This window comes from Ceratotherium simum, chromosome 1 (assembly GCF_057802395.1).
Source record: "Ceratotherium simum simum isolate JZ-2026a chromosome 1, ASM5780239v1, whole genome shotgun sequence".
Classification (NCBI taxonomy): Eukaryota; Metazoa; Chordata; class Mammalia; order Perissodactyla; family Rhinocerotidae; genus Ceratotherium; species Ceratotherium simum.
Window position 1 is genome coordinate 33313570 of NC_141900.1, and position 24549 is coordinate 33338118.

The 24549-nt window shown below is 34.4% G+C and overlaps 1 protein-coding gene across 4 annotated transcripts in view; it reads left to right on the forward strand.

Moving 5' to 3' along the window:
• The window catches only part of DBF4 (DBF4-CDC7 kinase regulatory subunit), a 30176-nt gene extending 7307 nt beyond the window's left edge, over positions 1-22869 (forward strand). Inside the window, exons 3-12 of one of the 4 annotated variants that reach the window (XM_087447237.1) lie at positions 563-742; positions 2472-2522; positions 3017-3086; positions 3301-3377; positions 11565-11601; positions 12407-12452; positions 14836-14964; positions 15628-15748; positions 18649-18773; positions 21661-22869. In XM_087447237.1, coding sequence (XP_087303363.1) covers positions 563-742; positions 2472-2522; positions 3017-3086; positions 3301-3377; positions 11565-11601; positions 12407-12452; positions 14836-14964; positions 15628-15748; positions 18649-18773; positions 21661-22648 — 1824 coding nt within the window. In that variant the 3' untranslated portion in view covers positions 22649-22869. The remainder of the gene's footprint in view (positions 1-562; positions 743-2471; positions 2523-3016; positions 3087-3300; positions 3378-11564; positions 11602-12406; positions 12453-14835; positions 14965-15627; positions 15749-18648; positions 18774-21660) is intronic. The other 3 variants (XM_087447301.1, XM_087447373.1, XM_087447452.1) reach the window with 3 other exon arrangements.
• The last annotated feature ends 1680 nt before the right edge of the window (positions 22870-24549 follow it).

A 24549-nucleotide genomic window follows, 5' to 3' on the forward strand; every position in this document is an offset into this window, starting at 1 on the left:
GCCCCCGCACAAGTGGATACTTAAATTTAAGTTAATTAAAATAAAATTTTCAATTCAATTGCTCAGTCACATTAGTTACATTTCAAGTACTCAGTAGCCACATGTATCGAGTTGCTGCCATACTGGACAGTGCTGATAAAGAACATTTCCATCGTTGCAGTAAGTTCTATTGGATGGTACTACTTCAGAGCATTGACTTGAATCAGAATACCTGTGTTCAAATTCTATTACTACTGGTGTAACCTCAAGCAAGTCATTTAACTTCAGTTTTCTTCGCCACAAAATGTGGATAATATTAGTACTGTGGGGTTGTTATGTGGATTAAATTAATTAGGATATATAAAGTATTTAAAAATACTATCTAGCACATGCTGTTGTTTTTATGTTGTTATTGGAACTCCAACTGTACTTCCTCAGAACTCTAGGTTCAGAAGAATACAGTATAAAAACCACCAATTTACTAAATATTAAAATGCATCAAATTGGCATTTTACCCGTGCCTAGTATATGATACAGTTTATGGTTTATATGACATACCTAAAAATACTTTGTTTTCCTTTAGCGAGTTGAAGAATTTCTCAGCAAAGATATCAGTTATCTTATTTCAAATAAAAAGGAAGCTAAATTTGCGCAAACCTTGGGACGAATTTCTCCTGTACCAAGTCCAGAATCTGCATATACTGCAGAAACTACCTCACCTCATCCCAGCCATGATGGAAGTTCATTTAAGTCTCCAGATTCAGTAAGTCTGTTACACATGCTTTGAGACTCTCAGAAAGGCTGTATCCTGAGGAGCTCATGATTTTCAACAGCAGGCTGGCAGCAGAGTTCACTTAGGTAGAACAATATCTTCATTATATGTAGCTTTCCAGTTAATAAGGTTGCTGTCTTACAGAACAGTGATTTTTCTCCTAATAGTACTTGTGTAGTCATACTCTGATTGCTAAAATACACGCTTGTGTTTAGGGATGGCTTTTATGTTTTAGAATATTTTACCACTAAAAAGTAACAGCAAATCATAGTTTTAAAGAGGAAATAGAAACCTTTTGTTTGTTTTAAAACAGGAGTGAGCAAACTATGGCCCCTGGGCCAAATCTAGCCTGCTGCCTCTTTTTTACAGCCTTTGAGCTAGGCATGGTTTTTACTTTTTCAAATGGTTGAGGAAAAGTCAAAAGAATATTTTGTGACAAGTGGAAATTATATGAAATTCAGAATTCATTGTCCATAAAGTTTTATTGGAACACGGCCATACCTATTCATTTTACATATTGATTGGTTGCTTTCCTTGTATAACGGCAGAATTGGATAGTTGCGACATAGACCACGTGGCCTGCAGAGCCTAAAGCATGTACTGTCTGGCCCTTACAGAAAAAGTTTGCCAACCCCTATTCTAGAATTACTGACATCACTTCCCTACCACTCCATTGCCAATAAGTTGGAAGATACAGTGAAGGATAAATTGATTTAATTGGGTGTGGAGAGGGGAAGAGATTGAAAAGTAAGAGGTTTATCTCATTTTTCTATTGAAATGTAATTATCCTTTTTTAATATTCTTCTGAACTTATCTACTGTAGCCATTTGGGAAGCAGGAAAATGGGGGGTGGGGAAGCAGAAGAAATGAGTTACATAATAGATATCACTTGAGAAAAGGAACAAATACATAGAAGGAAAAAAGTTGGAGAGGAGACCAAGGAAGACTCATACATTCTTTCAGTTAATGCTTTTTTTTTTGGAGGAGCAGGATTATATACCAGTGACTAGTTCCAAATTAATTGTTGCTCTTAGCATTTCAATTGCTTTTCCTAGTATTTTATTTAAAAAGTGAAATACCATGTAAAAACACTATATACAGTTTAACTATTCATATTCTTAGATCTTCAGTTTAATAGGAAACTAAAATGTAAACTTATTTAATTATAGATAGAATTTCAGAGGAACCTATTTTATTTTTCATATTGGATAGAATTTACTATGGAACTCACCTTGGGTCTCATTCGATTGAGTTAAGTTGCTCCACCGAAAAAGGAAGAAACAAGCTTTTTAATAGATCTTATTACAAAAGTTCTAAGGAAATCACTTTTTATCATACTTTTTTTGGGCCGGCCCCGTGGCTTAGCGGTTAAGTGCGCGCGCTCCGCTGCTGGTGGCCCGGGTTCAGATCCCGGGCGCGCACCGATGCACCACTTCTCTGGCCATGCTGAGGCCGAGTCCCACGTACAGCAACTAGAAGGATGTGCAGCTATGACATACAACTATCTACTGGGGCTTTGGGGGGGAAAAAAATAAATAAATAAAATCTTTATCATACTTTTTTTGTGTTGATAGTCATTAAGACTTGTACCAATAAAATTTATCTATTTTAAATTTTATATATATATTAAAGTTTATAAATTTTATTTATCTTTTTAACCTTTTTTCCAATGAGGCACTATGTTGTAACTTTTTATGTTTGTTCTCTGGTCTTTTTATAGGTGTGTTTGAGCAGAGGAAAATTATTAGTTGAAAAAGCTATCAAGGACCATGTAAGTAGGAACTTTTAAAATTCACAGTGCATTACCTGTTATTAATAACTCAAGTGGAAAAAGAGAGATGTTCTTGAAATCTTCCTTTCCTTATTTTTAATAGGAAAAGCGTAAATATCAGCATGTATCTAATTTTACAAAGAACAGAATCTGCTTTTCCTGAAGAAACATCTCCATCTTGTGGCCTTTTAAAATATTACTGGAGACTTCTGAAGCTTGTGGCATTTTTGTATTTTTAAATGAAATAATTTCTTAAAACTATTAACTGTAAGGCTACAGTGTGCATTAATGGTCAAGAATATGGGAATATATTAAGCAGGATTGATTTGAGAAATTCCAAAAGAAAAAACTGATGTCCTCATTGCTCTTGTAACTGTATAGGGTTTATTCTGAGTAACCCTCTCAGTGACATTAAGCTTTAAGTAATTTTTTTTAATTTAGCTCATGTAACATATAATTTCCTAGAAAAATTATTGAACTTTTTTTTTTTACAGGATTTTATTCCTTCAAATAGTATATTATCAAATGCCTTATCATGGGGAGTAAAAATTCTTCATATTGATGGTAAGGTTTTTTATAATTGGTTTTTGACAATATTTGTTATACATAGCCATCTCTGTCGGTTGATTCCTAATTTTACATAACAAGAATTCTGATAGCAAGAGATAACTGTAGTGGTAATTCTTTCATCTAAATTTAGTATGATTATAAGAAAAGAGCAATATTTAACTACAAAGGTAAAAATGCTAATCTTAAACCCTTCTTTCCTTTAATAAAGACATTAGATACTACATTGAACAAAAGAAAAAAGAATTGTATCTACTGAAGAAATCAAGCACTTCTGTAAGAGATGTGGTATGTTATTTTCCTTAATTTTTAAACTAAAGTAATCAACCTTGGTTTTTATTTACATATCTATAAAATTTTTCTTGAGAAGTAGAAAATATTATTGCCAGGGTATCCTAGGGGTAAGCCTGCATACTATATGCGTGTTTCTGTTATTTGAATAAATTTTGTATCATTTAATTTTAGGACTTAATGAGGTAAGAGTTGCCACCTGGATGGTGGCATAGTTTTGGTTTGTTTTTTTTTTTTTTTCTTTTTCCTCTTTGGTTGCTGCTTCTTTTTTTTTTTTTTTTTTTTTAAGATTTTATTTATTTATTTTTCCCTCCAAAGCCCCAGTAGATAGTTGTGTGTCACAGCTGCACATCTTTCTAGTTGCTGTATGTGGGACGCGGCCTCAGCATGGCCGGAGAAGCAGCGCATCGGTGCGAGCCCGGGATCCGAACCCGGATTGCCAGCAGTGGAGCGCGCTCACCCAACCACCAAGCCACGGGGCCAGCCCTGGTTGCTGCTTCTTTATAACAGATACTTTTGTTCATTCTGAAGGAAAACACCACAATTAGTCTATTGCATAAGAAGTTCCTATTATAAATAATATATTCCTTTTGGGAACATAAATAGGAAATATACTGTTCAACTGCTGTAGAATGGTGATATAACAAAATCTTGTTATATAGTATGACTATCTGGCCTGACCTCCAAATTTTTGTAAAATAAGCACATTGGGCATTACACTCTGTTAGACCTAATGTTCTCGTATCTTCAATCTCTTCCATTTTTACTAACTTCCTCCTTGAAGCCTCTATACAGAATCAAGCCTCTTCTGTCCTTTAAAACAAATGCATTAAAACCTCCCTTGATCTCATCTCTTTTCCTAACTACTATCTAATATTTATATCACCCAAACTTCTTTTTTTTTTTAATTTTTTTTTACCCCCCCAAAGCCCCAGTAGGTAGTCGTAGATGCACATCCTTCTAGTTGCTGTACGTGGGACGTGGCCTCAGCATGGCCGGAGAAGCGGTGCGTCAGTGCAGGCCCGGGATCCGAACCCGGGCCGCCAGCAGCGGAGCGCGCGCACTTAACCGCTAAGCCACGGGGCCGGCCCCCAAACTTCTTAAATGTCCACTTTTTTTGTGTGTGTGTGAGGAAGATCAGCCCTGAGCTAACATCCATGCCAATCCTCCTTTTTTTGCTGGGGAGGACCAGCCCTGAGCTAACATCTATTGCCAATCCTCCTCCTTTTTTTTTTTTTCTCCCTTTTTCTCTCCAAAGCCCCAGTAGATAGCTGTACGTCATAGTTGCACATCCTTTTAGTTGCTGTATGTGGGATGCCGCCTCAGCATGGCCGGACAAGCGGTGTGTCAGTGCGTGCCCAGGATCCGAACCCAGGCCACCAGTAGTGGAGTGTGTGCACTTAACCGCTAAGCCAGGGGGCCGGCCCCCATTAAATGTCCACTTTTATACTTCCCATTCACTCTTCAACTTATGAGGTATGAAACTACTGAACAATTTGCCAAATCAGGTTAGCATTTTTAAAACCAGTTATATTGGTTCTCTCAGCTAGCATTCCTTTCCTCCTTGAACTTATCTATTTTCTTATGAAACTTCTTTCATCTCTTAGCTGTCTCATGGTTTTTATATCTCTCAGACCATTCTTTCGTGGTCTGCTTTTTCTTCACTCAATCCTTGGATAACTAGAATCTAAAAGGATAATAAATTTTATAAAAGAGTGTATGTAAAGACATGAAGTCGTAAGTAGGATGGCATATTTAGGAAATTTTCTGTATAATACAACTTGACCTTTGAGTGGGAGAATGACAAGAGATGAAGCCGGAAAAATTACCAAGTTCAGATAGGACCTTGTGCACTATATAAAGGAGTTAGATTTTTATCTTGAAGGGTTTGGAAAATTGTTGTGAGATTAGTAGTAGGAGAGTAACCTGGTTGGATAGGCATTTTGGAAAGATCATCTGATTGTCGGTAAAGAATTTTGCTGGCGAGACTGACGATCGGACAGTGGCTTTTGAACTTTCTTGAACTCAATTTTCAATAAGAAACATACTTTACATCATGAGTACCCTGTATATGCATGTGATATACAAAGATTCATAAAGTCTTCATGAATTTCACATTTTTAATAAATTCACATTAAGGTATGAACAGTTTGCAGAAAGCAACAAATAATTTACTTAGTATTTAAATAAAACTGTTAATACTTTGTTTGGATGTCTTATTTATAAGTAAAATAATTCCAAATGGCTATTTCCAAATTTTTCCAAAATGATGGGTGAATATTCCTTTATTGAAATATGCTAAATAACGTATAGATTATCCCTACTGCGTTTTGTGGATTGTTTGGATTGTATATAGAAATAAACATGAAAATTTAAACCCACAAGGACATTTATGGACTCAGTACACGCACATATCATGTCTATCTATACACACACGCCTATGTATAAGTACATATCTGAAACAAGTTTCATGAAACAATGCTTACCCTTAATGTGCTTCATTACAGTATTTCTATCGTATTTGATTTTCATTCTACAAATACTAGTCACAACTCTAAATTGATTTTACAGCCTGCTAATAGGTTATATAGTCCACAGTTTAAAAAGTACTCTGGGGTGTTATCTCAGTAATCAGGAGAAATGTTGAAAACCTACTTAAGCTAGTAACTGAAGGGGAGGGGAAGATCTGAAAGATACTTACTAACAGGTGTCAGTCCCTAACCAGTGCCTTGAATCTAATATAAACTCCATGAAGGCCCAGATATATCTTATCTTTTTCAATACTGGGTTTTGTTTACACATGTAACCCGTATTATTCATTCAGTATTCAACAAATACTCAGTGCCTGTTATGTGCGAGGCACTAGGAGTATTTGCCCTCATGAAACAAGAAAAACAATAAAAAGCTGGGATAAATAGCTGTGAAACAGATCCTACTTTTCTCCCTAAACTAAAAGGATAGGCATACCAAATACCTTCATAATCCAGGATGTGTAACTGGTTGACTTGGTTCCAATACTTGAAATTTTTTTCTGTATGTGAGAAAAAAATGTTTCTGGAAAATTTTTGGTTTGCCAAGTACTGAAACATACAACTTTTTAATGAAGATGCTTTTATGGGTCTTGAATGAATATGTATAAATTTTATGTACACTAAATAGTGCATTTAAATTTTAAGACATTAGAGTCTCATAAATACTCTTGTTAGTATGTATCTTTTAAAAAAAATTAGTTGGATAAGTGTATTTTGCTCCATTACTTTATTTAAAATGCTTTGAGTTCCCCCCCCTCAGTTTACCTGAAACTTATTTTGTTGAGAATTTTTTGCATATATGTACATGAGGAATATTGGTCTTTTTTTTCTTTTGATGTCTTTGGTTTTAGTGTCAGCGTAATGCTGTTCTCATAAAATGCTGGGATGTATTTCCACTTCTATTTTGTAGACAAGTTTTTTAGAATTGGTTTTATTTCTTACTTGTTTGGTAGAATTTACCAGTAAGATTATCTGGGCCTGGAATTTTCTTTGTTGGAAAATTCTCAAATATGAATTCAGTTTTTTTATTAGATAGACGACATTCAGGCTATTTCTTTCTTGTTGAGTGCACTTTGGTTTGTGTTTTTGTATTTTTCAAGGAATTTGTACATTTTGTCTAAATAGTTGAATTGATCGCAAAAGTGTTTGTAATACTCCCTTAGTAAGTTAGCTTTTAATGTCCAGGGGTCTGTAATGATGTCTCCTCTTTCACTCCTGATATCATTATTCTGTCTTTTTTTTTCCCTCTTGGCCAGCTTGGCTAGAGTTTTATCAATGAATGTTTTCAAAGAACCAGCTTTGCTGTAAATTTCCTTTAAGCTCTGCTTTAGCTGCATCACACATTTTGTGTTGGATTTTTTTTTATATATAGGCTTTATTTTTTTAAAGCAGCTTTAGGTTCACAGCCAAATTAGTGGAAGGTACAGATATTTCTCATATACCCCTTACCTCCATATACCTTCCCCCATTATCAACATCCCCCACCAGAGTAGTACATTTGTTACAATCTATGAACCTACATTGACATATCATTATAACCCAGAGTCCATAGTTTACATTAGTGTTCACTCTTGGTGTTGTACATTCTGTGGGTTTAGACAAATGTATAGTGACATGTATCCACAATCATAGTATCATACAGAATAGTGTGTCCTAAAAATTCTTCATGATCCATCTATTCATCCCTCTCTCCCCTGCTTACTCATAGCAACTACTGATCCTTTTACTATGTCCATAGTTTTGCCTTTTCCAGAATGTCATATAGTTGGAATCATAGTATGTAGCCTTTTCAGATTGGCTTCTTCACTTAGTAATAGGCATTTAAAGTTCCTCCGTGTCCTTTCATAGCTTGATAGCTTTTCATGACTTGCTAGCTCATTTCTTTTTGTTGCTGAATATTCCATTGTCTGGATGTGCCACAGTTTATCCATTCACCTTCTGAAAGACATCTTGGTTGCTTCCAAGTTTTGGCAGTTATGGATAAATTACAGATATAAACAGCTGTGCACAGGTTTTTGTGTGGACATAAGTTTTTGACTCATTTGGATAAATACCAATGAACATGATTGCTGGATCATATGGTAAGAGTATGTTTAGCTTTGTAAGAAGCCACCAGACTGTCTTCCAAAATGGCTTGTACCATTTTGCATTCCCGCCAGCAGTGAATGAGAGTTCCTGTTGCTGATATGTTGGATTTTCATCTTCATTCAATGCAAAATACTTTAAAATTTCTTTTATGACTTATTCTTTGTCCTATGGGTTATTTGGAATTACATCATTTGTTTTTGAATAATTTGGAGTTTTCCACATCTCTTTCTGTTACTGATTTCTGTTTTAGTTCTCTTATGGTCAGAGCACATACTTTGTTTGTTTTCAGTTCTTTTAAGTGTGTCAGGGTTTGTTCTGTTGCCCAGAATATAGTCTTTCTTAGTGCAAGTTCCATGTGCACTTGAAAAAAATGTATATTCTGTTAATGGGTGAAGTGGTCTATAAATGTCGAATAGGTCAAGTTGGATGATGGTATTGTTCAGGTCGTCTGTATCCATACTGATTTTCTGTCTTGTTCTAGCCATTATTGAGAGAGGGGGGAGTATTGAAGTGCCAAATCTAATTGTGGATTTTTGTGTTTTTCCTTTCAATGCTGTCATTGTTTTTGATTCTTGTATTTTGAGTCTTGTTAGGTGTGTACACGTTTAATATTCTTATGTCTTCTTGGTGAATTGACCATTTTATCATTATATGATATCCCTCTCTGTCCCTGTTAGTAGTTTTTCTTCTGAAGTCTGCTCTGCCTGATATAATATAGCTACTCCAGCTTCCTTTTGCTTAGTGTTTGTATGGTGTATCTTTTTGATTCGTTTTACATTTAACATATCTATTTAAAATGTGTTTCTTGTAGACAGTAAAAAGTTGTCTTTTTATCAAATCTAGCAATCTCTTTTAATTGGCATGTTGTGACTTTATACTTAATGAATTATCAATATCATTGAACTTATGCCTGCCAGTACACTAATAGTTTTCTTTTGTAGTCGCTACAGGATTTAAAATATGTATGTAACCTTTCACAGTCTATTTTGAATTAATACTGTACCGATTTCAAATAAAATGTAGAAACCTTAAAACTTTTAGAGCCCTTTTACCTTCCCCCACCAATCTTTATAGTATAATGTTATTTTTATTACATGCGCATATATGAAAAATCCACCAGACAATGTTATCCTCTTTGCTTGAAAAAGTCATATATATTTTAAAGAACTTAAGAGGAGAAAAATAGTCTTATTTACCTAGGTGTTTATCTTTTCTTTTGCTCTTTCTTCATCCTGAAGTTCCACAATTCCTTCTGATGCTATTTTTCCTTTAGCCTGAAGAACTTCCTTTAGTGTTTCTTTAAGAGCAGGTTTGTTGGCAGTGAATTCTCTTAGTTTTCCTCCATGTGAGAATATCTTTATTTCACCTTCATTCGTGCATGGTGTTTTCACTGGATAAAGAATTATGAATTAAAAGTTTTTTTATTTCAGCACTTTACAAGTGTTCCACAGCTATATATTCTGCCTTCCGTGGATTCTGATGAGAAATCTGCAGTCGTTCTAATTGTTGTTCCTTATATGTAATGTATCATTTTTGTGTGCCTTCAAGATTTTTTCTGTGTCTTTGGTTTTCAGCAGTTTGATTGTAATATGCCTAGCCATGGTGTACTTTGAAATTATTCTGTTTGCTGTTCACTGAGCTTCTCGAATCTGTAAATTTATGTTTGAAAAGTTTCCACTGTTATTTTGTTAAAATTTTTTTCCTCACCATTCTCTCTCCTCTCTTTCTACAACTCTGATAAGACTGTTAGACTTTTTTATATTAATTATAGCTAGAATGGTAGGTACTTGCTGGGTCCCTGAAGCTCTGTTCATTTTTTTTTCCAATCTTTTTTTTTCTCCATTCTTTTAATTGCACATCTCTATTTATCTGCCTTCAAATTCACTGACACTTCATTCTGTCATCTGTGTCCTGCTATTAAGTCTCATCCAGTGAATTCTGTATTTCAAATTATGTGTTTTTCAGTTCTACAATTTCCATTTGATTCTTTTTTATAGTCTTTTTCTGCTGAGAACTTACATCTTTCCATTCATTTTAAGTTGTTTACCTTTACTTTAAAGTCTTTTTCTGATAATTCCACCATCAGGAACATCTTGGGGTTGGCATCTGATTTTTCCCTCAAGAATTGATCATGTTTTCCTGGTTCTTAATATATCAAATAATTTTTGACTGCATATTAGACATTGTAAATGTTATGTTGTGTAGACCCCAGATCTATTATATTTATCTGGAGAACCGCTGATTTTCTTCTTGTTGCTGTCATTGCTTTAGCAGGCAGTCATCCAGTTTTGTTCAAACTGTCAGTTCTGTCTCAATTTCTGTAGGTGGTGATTCTAATCTCAGTTTCGGTTTTCAAAGACTTGTATGCAGCTTTCTGTTTGTTGTGCAAATGCATCACTTGACGGTTAGTTCAAGACTTGGGCAGTGGTTTAAATCTTAGTTCCATTTTCAAAGCCCTTGATATGCTTTGGGTCTGTCCTTAGCATATGCAACTTAGATTTAGCCTTGGAGTTAAGCCTGGCACTTAATATGAGTTTATACAGGAAATTAGGGAACCCCTTCTCCAGCTTGCTACTCTCTGCGGTTTCCCCTTTACTCTCCAGTCCACAATGGGCCTTCCTAGTTCCTCTGGTCAGAAAGACAGGGTTTCTCAATTTTAGCTGCCTGTGGCACCTTTACAACTGCAGTTTCATAACTGGGGCCCACTCTCTGGGCAAAACTGTGGGAGAAAAGAAAGAAGAAATGATACAGCGTTTCCCTTTGTACTCTTTGGACTGCAAGAGCCTCTTTCCTGGTTCTTTCTAGCCTGAAAGATGGAGTTTGTATAGGAATTTTAGCCACTGGCTCCACTGTTGCTGCCAACTTCGTAATTATAGGTCCATCCTCTACTCAACGTTGCAAGAGAAAAGGATGGGGGAAATGGGAAACTTACCCCCTTAAAGGTAGCCTCTTAAAGTTTTGACTTCTCTCCTCAATATGCCTGCTTTTGTGTACTTTTCAGTTTGCAGGTAGTTGCTTATTGTATTTTGTCCAGAGTTTTTAATCAGTGGGATTTACAGACCATGTTGGATGTATTTCATCTTGACTGGAATTGACAACTAATAAATTTTTTAATAATTCCTTTTTCAGTTTATCACAGAGGTTTTGCTGAATAAGGGCATAAAAATAACTTGCATGACTATTTTTAGATTATTTCATTAAGTGCACCTTTTCCTTATTGGTTGATTTCTTTTTGTGAAGACAAAAACAATTATAGCTAGAATCCAAAGTACTTGTTGGCTGAATTGTAAAAGTGAGCTTGTATTACTAAATTCCATGTTAATGGTTAAGATCTTTAATTCTTGAATGGTCATTGTTTCCTTTCATTTTTTTGGTTGAATTGATTTTTAAAAGCAAGTTCTTCTCTTTTTTTCCCCACAAAACAATAATCACCTTTATTTTATATAGTCCTTTTCCTCTGTGATGTTTTTATCTTGAGGATAGTGAGCAATTGTAGTTGCTGTTTCACGGTACTTTCAAATCCAGTATTTTCACTACACTTTTTTTTTTTTTTTTTTTTTTGTAGGGGAAAAGAGTAGGTATTGGCACACAGAAAGCAAGAAGTAAGTATTTTGATATCCTTAAATTATGTGGTTAGTTTACTTTTAGGAAACAGAACGAATCATATAAAAATCTAAAAAATCATGTAAGCAACCCTTTAAATGACTTAGTCAGTAGTTCTTAGCCTTTTTAGAACATGGACCCCTGTGGCAGTCTGGTGAAGCCTATGGACCCCTTCTCAGAGTAATGTTTTTAAAAACATTTTTGAAAAATCATTACGTTACAAAGAAAATCAATTATATTGGAATTCAGTTATCAGGATATTTTTAATAATGAAATAGTGATATACTTGCTTTTATTACCCATTAAAAACAAGTTCTAGCAGTGATTCTAATTGCTACTGTCGTTTTGAAGTGAAAGGCATAAATGACGCTTTGAGATATCTGTAATAACTAATATGATATGAAAATATCTGTTTCAATTGGTATCAGAATTACAGGCACTGCTAATACTACTGTGATCCTGTTGCTTATATGCAAAATTAGAGGAAATGTTAAATTTCGGTTAGAGGTTAGTGAAAATAAAAGTTGGATTTTTTTTTTCCTGTTCCAGCTCATGATCCTCCTGCATTCTATTCATAGATCCTTTGGGTGATCCATTCAGTTTAAGAATCTCAGAATATAGACAGTTTCAGTTACGTTGGAAATGGGTTGATATTGTAAAATACCTCACCTGAGGCTTAAAACTTAGAATTGAAAAGAAATGGATAATGGATACGTTGTTGGGGTTTTTTAAAGCTAGAGTAGTTTTGTTTAAAAAAAAAAATCCTGGATTTGTATCTGATACCATGTTTTGTACGTTCTCAAGCAGGTAGACTCAAAAAGCCTTTTGTAAAGGTTGAAGATATGGGCCAGTAAGTATCTAAGTTCAATCTGTATGATTTAAGTACAGTATTAAAGGAAAAAATCTCATTAAGCTATCTCCATTAATACTGTTAGGTCCCTTTATGTTAGGTATATGTTATACTAATATGTATGTAGCACAAGTTAGAAAGTAGTATTAATTAATTTGTGCTCAAGAACTGAATTTAGTTGGAGTATGTTGAAATATCTAGTTTAGAGCAATCATGAGACCAACTCATTTTTTTAGTTTTTCAGATAACTATTCACTGGCTACATGCAGTACCATATGATTTAGAACTACTTCTTAAAGATTGCATTACATTTGAGAAAAAGAAATTATTAGGTATTATTTGCAAATACGAAATCTGAGTATAATATCTAATTTGGTAGTTTTCCTAAACTCACTCTGAAGCCTTATACGGTGATCTTAAGACTAAAGATATAAGTAAATTTGGCATGGGAGAATTAGATTACTTTCTTTTGACTTTCCCATTAGTCTTTTAGACATGAGTGATATAATTCTCTTGGATACTCACTCAGAGTATCTTAGTGAGTGACAAATTTGTTGTGAATACTTCTTTTCGTGAAACGTGTTACTATGGGGGAAAGAAATGCAATTCAAAATCAGGCCTAGAGAAGGCACCAATAAATGGAAAGACATCCCATGTTCATGGATTGAAAGACTTCATATTGTTAAGATGTCAGTACTACCCAAAGTGATCTACAGATTCACTGCAATCTCTACGAAAATCCCAATGACTTTTTTTGCAGAAAGAGAAAAATCCATCCTAAAATTCATATGGAATCTCAAGGGAACTTAAACATCCAAAACAATCTTGAAAGGGGAGATCAAAGTTAGAGGTCTATACTTCCTGATTCCAAAACTTACTATAAGGCTACAGTAATCAAAACAGTTTGGTAATGACATAAAGAAAGGTATATAGACCAATGGAATAGAATAAAGAAACTAGAAATAAATTTTTACTTGTGTGGTTAAATGATTGTTGACAAAGATGCCAGGATCATTCAGTGGGTATCTTTTCAACAAATGGTATTGGGAAAACTAGATATCCACATGCAAAAAAATGAATTTGGACCCTTACTTTATACCATATATAAAATTAACTCACAATGGATCGGAGACCTAAAACTGTAAAACTCCTGGAAGAAAACATAGGGGAAAAGCTTTCTGACATTAGATTTCGCAGTGATTTCTTGGATACGACACTAAAAGCACAAGTAACAGATTATAAATAAATTGGACTACATCAAAATTATAAATTTCTGTGCACCAAAGGACACAACAGAGTGAAAAGGCAACCCATGGAATGGGAGAAGATATTTGCAGATAATATATCTAATAAGATGTTAATGTAAAGATCTCAACAACAGAAAGTCAAATGACCCAATTAAAACACGGGTGAAAGACTTGACATTTCTCCAAATATGTACAAATTGCAACAAACATATGAAAAGATGTTCAACATCACTAATCATCAGAGAAATGCAAATCAAAACCACATCCATTAGGATGTCTGCTATCAAAAAAACAGAAAATAACAGGTGTTGACAAGGATGTGGAGAAATTGGAACCTTTGTGCACTGTTGGTGGGATTGTAAAATGGTGAAACTGCTATGAAAAGTAGTTGGAGGTTCTTAGAAAAATTAGAACTACTATATGATCCAGCAATTCCACTTCTGGGTATATATCCAAAATAATTGAAAGCAGGGTCTCAAAGAGATACTTGCAAATACATGTTGATAGCAGCAGTATTCACAGTAGCCAAGAGGCAGAAGCAACCCAAATGTCTGTCAGCAGATGAATGGATATTGTGGTACATACATACAATGGAATATAATTCAACCTTAAAAAGGAATGAAATTCTGACACGTGCTACAACATGGATGAAGCTTGAGGACATTATGCTAAGTGAAATAAGGAAAATACTGCATGATTCCACTTAATGAGGTACCTAGAGTAGTCAAATTCATAGAGACAGAAAGTAGAATGGTGGTTGCCGGGGTCTGGTGGGAAAGGGAGAATGGAGAGTTATTGTTTAGTGGGTACAGAGTTTCCGTTTGGCAAGATGAAAAGAGTTCTGGAGATGGACAGTGTTAATGGTTGCAAAACATTGTGAATGTACTTAATGCGACTGAACTGTACACTTAAAAATGGTTAAGACAGTAAATTTTATGTATATTTTACTACAATTAAAAAAATTTTTTGATATGTTAAAAAAAATATTAGGTCTAGAAATTGGGAAGGAAAGCCTAACTGGTTTCTGTTGTTTATTTCAGAGTCCAGATGAATTATGTGATTTTGAAATATAAGACTTCAAACGTAATTTCTTTCATCATAAAGAATCTCATGTATTTGTCTTTTTATTCTTTTAGACTTTATAGGCCATTTTATCTTCAGCTGACCAATATGCCTTCTATAAATTATTCTATTCAGAAGCCCTCCAGTCCATTTGATGTAGATAAGCCATCTAGCATCCAAAAGCAAACTCAGGTTAAACTAAGGTTGGTTTAACTTTCAAGTAATTTTTTATCTTTTTAAGCAAACATTTAAAATACAGTCATGCATCACTTAACGACAGGGATATGTTCTGAGAAATGTGTTGTTAGGTGGTTTTGTTGTTGTGCAAACATCATAGAGTGTACTTACACAAACCTAGAGGGTATAGCCTAGTATACACCTAGGCTATATGGGACTGGTCTTATGGGAGCATTGTCATATATGCGGTTCTCATTGACCGAAATGTTGTTATGTGGCTCATGACTGTAATTCATTTAATGCGTGGTGTGAGTGTGTGTGCATGTGTTTCTGGTTGCTCTTAGGGTTTCCTCCCTGTATATTTTTAATGTCCCTTTGCTAGATTTGAAGTCTGAATCTCTCTTAAGTTTGTCACATTTAGAAACTTTAGATTGAGGGGGCATGGGGCTTGAATATTTGCAAATAATTAAAATATGTTGTTTCTCTTAAGTGATCTTAAATATTCTCCAGAATGACCATTTCATTCTTAATTTGCTTCTCAATTTCTTAAAAAGAAATATAGTTAAGAATTGTTGATGGAAGACTCTGTATAAATTACGGCAGATTCTGTTTGATAGGTGAGGACTATGAATTTTAAAAATTATTCCTCATGTTCAGCAGTTAATTCTTTTACCATGTATTTCCATCAGAATCCAAACGGATGGCGATAAATGTGGTGGAATCCCAATTCAACTCCAATTGAAAGAGAAGAAAAAAAAAGGATATTGTGAATGTTGCTTGCAAAAATATGAAGATCTCGAAACCGTAAATGTGATTTTTCTATTTAGGGGGCTGATATTTATAAAACTATGAATAATATTTGCTATTTAAATTTTAGCTTATTCTTCTGATTGTGGTTTGCAACTTGATAGTTATTAAGTAGTATATATTTCTTTTTGATAGAGTTATCCTAAATTTTAAGAACTCAAAATTTCGCACAAAAGTGCGAAATTAAACTGATTGATGGGATCAAAGAACAGATGGTGGTGGCCTGAACTAAGCGGTGGTAGTAGAAGTGATGAGACACAGTCAGATTATGGATATAATTCAAAGGTGGGGCCAAGGGGATTTGCCAATGGATTGGATGTTGGGAGTTGAGAGAAGATGATGAGTCAAGAGTGACTGGAATATTTCAGGCCTGAGCAATTAAAAAATGATCATGTGATTTACTAATGGGAGGATGAGAAGAAAGTGGAGATAATTCTTTAAAGTAGCAGAAAGAGAAATAGAATAGTTGGAAGGGTATATGGGATGAAGAGAAAGTTTTAAAAATGGGAACTGATACAGTTTGTAAACTGATTAAAAAAAAAAAAGCAAGCGTTTTGGATCCAGGCTGCACAGGTGTGAATCTTGGCTTCCTGTCTATGTTACCTTGGACAGTGCCTTGGCACTGTGCTTATTAAATGTTAGCTGTTATTATTTGAATTAATTTTTAAAATAATAGGTTTGTTTTGGTGCTTGGTTTTGGTAGAAGATGGTGGGAAAGTAAAGGAGAAAGAATAATACTTGAAAATATCTGATTCATAAACTTTCTCTGTCTCAGACTCTACATTGAAGTTTGATACATCAGTGCTTTGTGTCAGTTTTTTGTGTTTTGTTTATATAATAAAGAAGAATACAGTTAGTTTAAAATTATTTTTAGTTAGAAACTAAACTATCTCAGAAATAGTTCCTCTTCTCAAAAGTCAGTTTGAAAAGTTAAATTACAGATTGGTCCTGAAATTTTACTTTGCTGGTTTACTTTACTTTACCTTGGTTACTGTTGCCACAAGGAAGGAAAATTAGTGAAAGTAGATGTTGGGATTGATATTTTAAAATTATTATTATTATAGTTTTTCATGTCTATGCTTCTTAGTTACTAAGAATAAAGAAAATATTCTTTAGTTTTTTGAATCTTAGATTTCACAGTGATTGAGTTCCTTCTACCTATATCAAGACAGTTGTTTAACAAATTTTATTACTGGAAATTAAGCATCAAACAAAGCAAAACATATTCCCTACCCTTAAACATCTTAGGATCTGGCAGAGAAGACAGATATAAAACATGTATTTGCAAGTATGATGAGTGTCACAAAAGTGAAGTATAAAGTGCAGTGGTAATAAATAATGAGAGTACTTAATGTAGAATGAGGGACATAGAAGGCTCAACTGAGAAAGCAACATTTAAATCAAGACTTAAAGGATGAGTTAGAAGAGCTAGGAGGAGGTAGACAGGAGCTGTGCAAAAGTTGGAGGTTGTTTTTCTTTTTCTTTTTTTTTTTTTTTTTTTTGTGAGGAAGATCAGCCCTGAGCTAACATCCATGCTAATCCTCCTCTTTTTATGCTGAGGAAGACCGGCTCTGAGCTAACATCTATTGCCAATCCTCCTCCTTCCCCCCCCCCCCCCCCCCCGCCAAAGCCCCAGTAGATAGTTGTATGTCATAGTTGCACATCCTTCTAGTTGCTGTATGTGGGACGTGGCCTCAGCATGGCGAGAAGTGGTGCGTCGGTGCGCACCCGGGATCCGTACCCGGGCCACCAGTAGCAGAGTGCGTGCACTTAACCGCTAAGCCACGGGCCAGGCCCTGTTTTTCTTAATTTATTTAAATTAATAAATTATTTTTCCTTCCAAGAAGACGAATAAACTGAGTTGGAACTTAAAGAGTTAGTGTTTCTTTTTAAATTTTAATTATTTCTTATTCATTTAACATTACTGGTCATAGATACTTTGTATGTGGTAAATTTTGCAAATAAGGAAGGAATACATAGATATTCCAGAATACTGTGTTTTTTGTGCCCACTGGAGAAATTCGTTTTTGGAAAAACAATCAGATCATCAGAAGTTAAAATTATATGAAATTAGGGAAACAGAAATGAGGTTCTTCCATAATCATCTTGGTATAGGCTTCTAGATATAATTCCCTGATCAGCTGACAGACAAATGATAGAATTAGCCTGCAGATTCCGCCTATTCAGAAAGAACTTTGTTTCCATGTGAGTTTTATCCCAATACACTGAATTTGTTTACTTTTGTTCTTTACCACTCTGAAGATTGAGAATAACTTCTCTGTACTCTCAGTGATAAGCACTAGGTAACTGAGATCATTTATTTCCTCATTCTCAAATATGTTCCTCATTTATGAATCTTTTCTTTTTTAATACTTCACAGCATTCATTGTATTTCATTTGTTGGTTTAATCTGCCTTCTAGATTCTTGTTCTGGATTCTTGTATGTTAGTTGATAACATTTCATTCATTTAATATTTTACAATCCCTACCTTACTTAGTGGTAATTGTATAAGGATAAAGTAGTAAAGAGAAAAGTGTTTTCAAAAGTATTAGCACACTCTGAATGTTAAATGTGACTGTTGTTTTTCTCCGTCTTTAGCTTCATTTTCTGATATAGCTCATTTGTTTTCAGTTCCATTGAAACCACAAATTAGTACTTAATTTTTCTCATTGAAAAATGGGAGACTGTGAAAACCAAAGTAGTTTTAGGGGTTTCTCAGAAGTTACTTTTATTTTACTTCTTAACTTCCTTTGAAGTTCTAGTAAAGGATATTTCTGGGGAAGAGTTATTAGGAACCTAATATTAGGTGCATGAAAATATTAGAAAACCTGAACAAAAGGTATCTGTTGGCTTAAAAATATAATTTTGTGATTTATATGCTTTTTTTGTTGTTTTTTTTTAGCATCTTCTAAGTGAGCAACACAGAAACTTTGCACACAGTAATCACTACCAAGTTGTTGATGATATCGTATCTAAGTTAGTTTTTGACTTTGTGGAATATGAAAGGGACATGCCTAAAAAGAAAAGGTAATTTCAACCTAAGTTTTAATTTTACTAGAATACTAAACTGTTTTATTAAACTAAAAATAAATACAAGGTTTCCTGTTCTTAGAAGGAATGCATATTTTCAGGATGTAAATGTGGTTAAGAACTGAGTAGTTGTTTCCTCTTGCCCTCTTCCTCCACTACCTGAAGTGCTTACCTTAGATTACCTTTAAGGTTCTCTTTTAACATTATAGTCTAAAAGAGGAGTTGGCAAATTTTTTCTATAAAGAACCACATAGTAAATATTTTAGGCTTTATGAACCATAAGATCTCTGTTGGCAACTACTCTGCTTTGCTATTGTACAATGAAAGCAGCCACAGACAGTATGTAAACAAATGGATGTGGCTGTGCTGCAATAAAACTTTGTTCAGAAAAATAGACAGCACTAGATTTGGCCCATGTGCTATATAGTTTGTCAACCCCTGGTCTAGAACTATGAAGTTTACTATCTACTCAGAGTAAAAAAAGCTAGAATTTTTAGTTAATCTTAAGGAGTTTTAAGAAGCCTTCCTCTGCTTACCTCTATTAAGTCTTCTTGATACTGTCACTAAATATTTCTGCTTAAACTCTACTTGCTGATAATATTTACTAAAGGTACTGACAGGACAAGTGTGAATACAGTGCTATTCAGTATACAACTGCACTTGAGAAAATGATCCTAGTAAGATTATTCCCATAAATATAAAATAAAAAGAAATGCTTTCATGTGGATACACCCTAGAATTAGTGATAACTCAATAGGTTATGTAGATGTTATATCTGTTTTTAGACTAATCTTAAGGCATAAGGAAGATTAGAAGATATGATACCAAGCTACAGCTTCTGAACATTAACTAGAAAGTTTTTTGACTGTATCTAGGTAGAACAGTTCCTAAACCTCATATTTCTGTAACATTCATAATTGTTCATGACTGATTTAATATGATATTTGAAGAGGAGGCATATATTTCCAACTATTAAAACTATATGGGCGGAGGCACTGGCCTGGTGGTGTAGTGGTTAAGTTCGTTTGCTCTGCTTCAGCAGCCCAGAGTTCACAGGTTCGGATCCCGGGCGTGGACCTACGCACTGCTTATCAAGCTCTGCTGTGGCAGGCATCCTGCGTATAAAGTAGAGGAAGGTGGGCACGGATGTTAGCCCAGGGCCAATCTTCCTCAGCAAAAAGAGGAGGATTGGCAACAGATGTTAGCTTAGGCCTAATCTTCCTCACCAAAAAAAAATTTTATGCACAGAGCTGACCCGTAGTGTAGTGGTAAGTTCAGCACATTCTGCTTAGGTGGCCCAGGTTCATGGGTTTGGATTCTGTGTGTAGACTTAACCACTAGTCAGCCACACTGTGGCAGCAACCCACATATAAAGTAGAGGAAGATTGGCACAGATGTTAACTCAGGGCTAATCTTCCTCAAGCAAAAAAAAAAACTATATGGGCTACTGTAAGAATTCCAAATTCCCTAAAAAGTCAACCTGCAGCAAAATTCTGAACTAGTACTTATGTATAAACTGGGTGTTTTTTAATCAGTTATCTTATTATTTGCACAACTTTTGTCTCTGTGCAAGTCAGCTAAACATCTTTAGACTAAAGGAGAGAGGGTGTTGAACTAGTGTTTTAAATTTTATTTATTTATTTATTTTTTCCCCCAAAGCCCCAGTAGATAGTTGTATGTCATAGTTGCACATCCTTCTAGTTGCTATGTGTGGGACACGGCCTCAGCATGGCGGGAGAAGTGGTGCGTTGGTGCGCGCCTGGGATCCAAACCTGGGCCACCAGCAGCAGAGCGTGCGCACTTAACCACTAAGCCACAGGGCCGGCCCAATGAACTAGTGTTTTTACATTTTTTATCTTACATTTGTTCAAGAGGACTCTTAAGTGAAAGTATAAACAAAGTAAATAAAAAAGGAACCATTCTGGTTTTGAAGGAGCAAGCAGAACTCTGTATTTCTCTGTTGTATGTGACATGTAAATAAAACATAATTAGTGAGCTGTTAAGTTTCTTTCTATTTGTATGTAATTTAGGATTATCTAACACAAACTAGCATCCTAAGGATCTAAGATATCAGGAGGCTCCATGGAGAAGAGGGTTTCAGGTCAAATATGTGTGTGAAATGTAAGGATTACTAATTTGTCATCTTTAGAAGACAAATTATTACCAAGATACCAAGTTTTCAGCTCACTATGATATTAGATATTTTATAGTTAAATACAGTCATGCACCACATAATGACATTTTGGTCAATGATGGTCTCATGAGATTAGTGCCATATAGCCTAGGTGTGTAGTAGGCTGTACCATCTAGGTTTGTGTAAGTACACTCTATGATGTTCGCACAATGACACATTTCTCAGAACGTATCCCTGTGGTTAAGCAACGCGTGACTGTAGTAAATAAAAAAATGTTTCTGCCTTAGGTTTCCCAGTAAACATTCATTCTCCACATTGCTAAGTAAATGAGGAGACAACCTTAATGTCAATTAAAGCATAGAAGTTATGAAAATTTTCAAGATAATGAAAAAATTAGGAACAGACCCAAATCTCTTTACTATCATATTTCTTTGATTTATATGGTTAAAGTAGTTTTAGACACCAAATTCAAGATACTTGTTAGCTCTGGAAGGAAAGGGAATAATGTAGATGAAAACAGAGTACACTACTAGAGTTTTCATCTGTATCTGTAAAGTTTTATTACTTTAAAAATGTCTAAAGTGAATTTAATTGAATGTTAAGATTTCTGTATTTTTTAAATATTTTCTAAGTTAAATAAGTTTTGTAAATAGTTTTAAAAGATTTTTACTAATTTATTTTTTTAGCTAATTTTAGGAATTTTTGATAGCAATTATTTTAATTTTTTTCTTTTCTTTTTTTCCTATAAAGAATAAAATACAGTGTTGGATCCCTTCCTCCTATTACTGCAAATGTCCTGGAAAAGTCTGAACCAAAAGAAAAGCTAGAATTGCAACATATTTGTCAGAAAGACTTCAGGGAAAATAATGTACAGGTGATTGAGCAGAGTTTCTTGTATAAAGAAACCAAGGAACTTGAACACAAGTTTGTGTTTATTTCAGAATGCATCCCCTATCCTTCAAGTGAATTGAGAGGACTTGATGAGAAACCAACTAATAAATGCTCCATGTTAAATCCAGCTGAGAAGGACATAAAACAAAATTTTACACATCTACCTCCACATAAAAATAAACAGGGATGCATTCTTGATGTTTCTGAACATAAATTAATTATAAATGAAAATGACTTAGAAGAACTAAAGGTAGATCACTGTCCATGTAGCCTACAGGCATCTATACAAGTTGCTAATTTCAATATGGATAATAGTGCATCTCAACCAAAACAAAAGTCAGATACTCTGCTTTTTCCAGCAAAGGATCTAAAGGAAAAGGACCATCATTCAGTATTTGGTCATGATTCTGGTCTACTAGTAATAAACAGTTCACAGAAGCACCTAACAATTCAGGCAAAGACTCCATCCCGAAGTCCTCCTGAGGAACCCAGTGAATGTGACATCAAGAATATGGATAGTTTACCTTCTCATAAAATCCACCGGAAAGTGAAGATATTATTAGGAAGAAATAAAAAAGAAAATCTGAAACCAAATGTGGAAGTAGATAAGAAAAGAACTGAATTTCTTATTACACAAGAGGAAAACAGAATTTGTAGTTCACCAGTACAATCTCTATTGGACTTATTTCAGACTAGTGAAGAGAAGTCAGAATTTTTGGGTTTCACAAGCTACACCGAAAACAGTGGTATATGTGATGTTTTAGATATCTGGGAAGAGGAAAATTCAAATAATCTGTTGTCAGTGTTTTCCTCTTCCCCTTCAACTTCTACATTTATTGGCTTTTAGACTTAAAAAAAAAAAAAAAAAACCTTTCAGAAGTGATAAAGATCATATTCTTGAAAATTTTGCAAATATGTATAAAATTCTTAGTTTTTTTTTTTTGGCCAACTTTGTTTACAGAACCAAATGTAAATAATAACAATAAAGGTGATGTTTGCATTTTTCTACAGAATTTAATACCTATTATAGAAAAATTGTAGAATAAACTTGTGGTTCGTCGTCTTTTACATTTTATGTTCATAATTGTTTCTTAAGAATTAGTAGACTAGGTTTGCTTTGTCACTGAAAACTACTTTGAAGTGAAATTTTAAATATATCAAAATTTAACATTATAAATTTAGATATTCTGGTTTTATCTATTGTCTGTTAAAATAGATTCCTGTGATAACACGACATTATTGCTTTTAAAAGCCTAAATTTCATACAGAAATGAAAAAATATTAATATCTTTGTTTGGGTTCTGGAAATTATTATTACCAGAAACATTGACACTTCAAGGTGACCTAATTGGGCCATGCTAGTATTTTGGCACTGGGGAGTTAGATTATTTGTAGAGGTAAATAGAAGCCATGAAGGAAAAAACTTAACCAGGCTGCCATATGATTTAAAATAGTTTTCCCACTGTTCTTATTTACCTTTGGAAATAATTTCTTCCAAAAATGACTCTTTACCCCCTAATTCAGTATCAGGAAATGAAAGAGAAAGGATGGCATTGAACGATACAAGTTTTGAAACGTGAGGATTGCCTTTGATTAGGCACTTGACGATTCAATAATTTAGGGGAAAGTCAAATATTAGAAAAACTTCAACTCTTATCTGTACATAATAGAGGCATTTACACTGATGACATTTTTCACAAAAATTGGTGCCACTGAATAATGTATGAATACATTGTCACTAAAAATTAACTTTGATTACCAGTCTTAATTTTTTGAAATCCTGTGTGGCTCCAGTATTTTAGTTCCTATGCTTTGATATGTATATTATTTTGATCATTTCGACAATATAAATGAGAAATGCTAGCTTTTCAACAACTTTATTGTTCATCCCGTACCTTAGTTTAAGTAGGATTGCTGAAATATCCTTTACAGTGCATACATGCAAACTTTGTTTCCATTGTAAATTAATACTGTAGCATTTTCTGTCACAAATGCATGTGTGTATATGTGAATCTATGTCAGGTTTTATAGGTAGCCTTCTAAAAGCCTAGATGAAACTTTGAAAGCTCCTTGTAGAAGGTTTTTTTCCCTTTAGTATTACCTGTATTCCCCCAAATTTACCAAATAATTAAAAGGTATTTAAACTTGCTCTGTCATCCTTGGACTTCAGAGTGACAGTCTCTTCAACTTGCAGTGGAACCATTTGCTCTCACAATGGTTTGGAGTCATTTTGCCTTAGTTGTATAAGGAGAAAAAGGCTAAAGCTGAACGTTTCCAGTACTTAAAAGTTGTTAAACTTTATTTTGACACTATTTTTGAACTATTATTTTAAACATTGGACTTTTAAAACACCCTCCCCTGAGATCTTCATAATGAGTAATCTGCTTTTTAAAAAATGCTTAAATTTCAATTTATTTGGAACTACGCTATAAATTATAGCAGGACCACCACACTGAGTTTGTGTGGGTTGTGTTATGCAGATGGGCACCCAGCCAAGAGGAGCAGGGCAGGTAGGAATCCAGCTTGCAATCTGCGACAAATAGTGTGCCCTGACAATGCGTGAGGTTGCATCCACGTAAAGGTAGGAATACTTTTTCCTAATTTCTACCAAGGCACAGCCACCTGGCCAAGGTGCCTTTGGGGTTGTGTCTACCCAGAGAGGGTGTTTTGTTTTGTTTTTAATTATTTAACAGCACTTAATTGTGGTTTGGTTCACAGATATGTTCACAAAAGTACGCTTAATGTAGC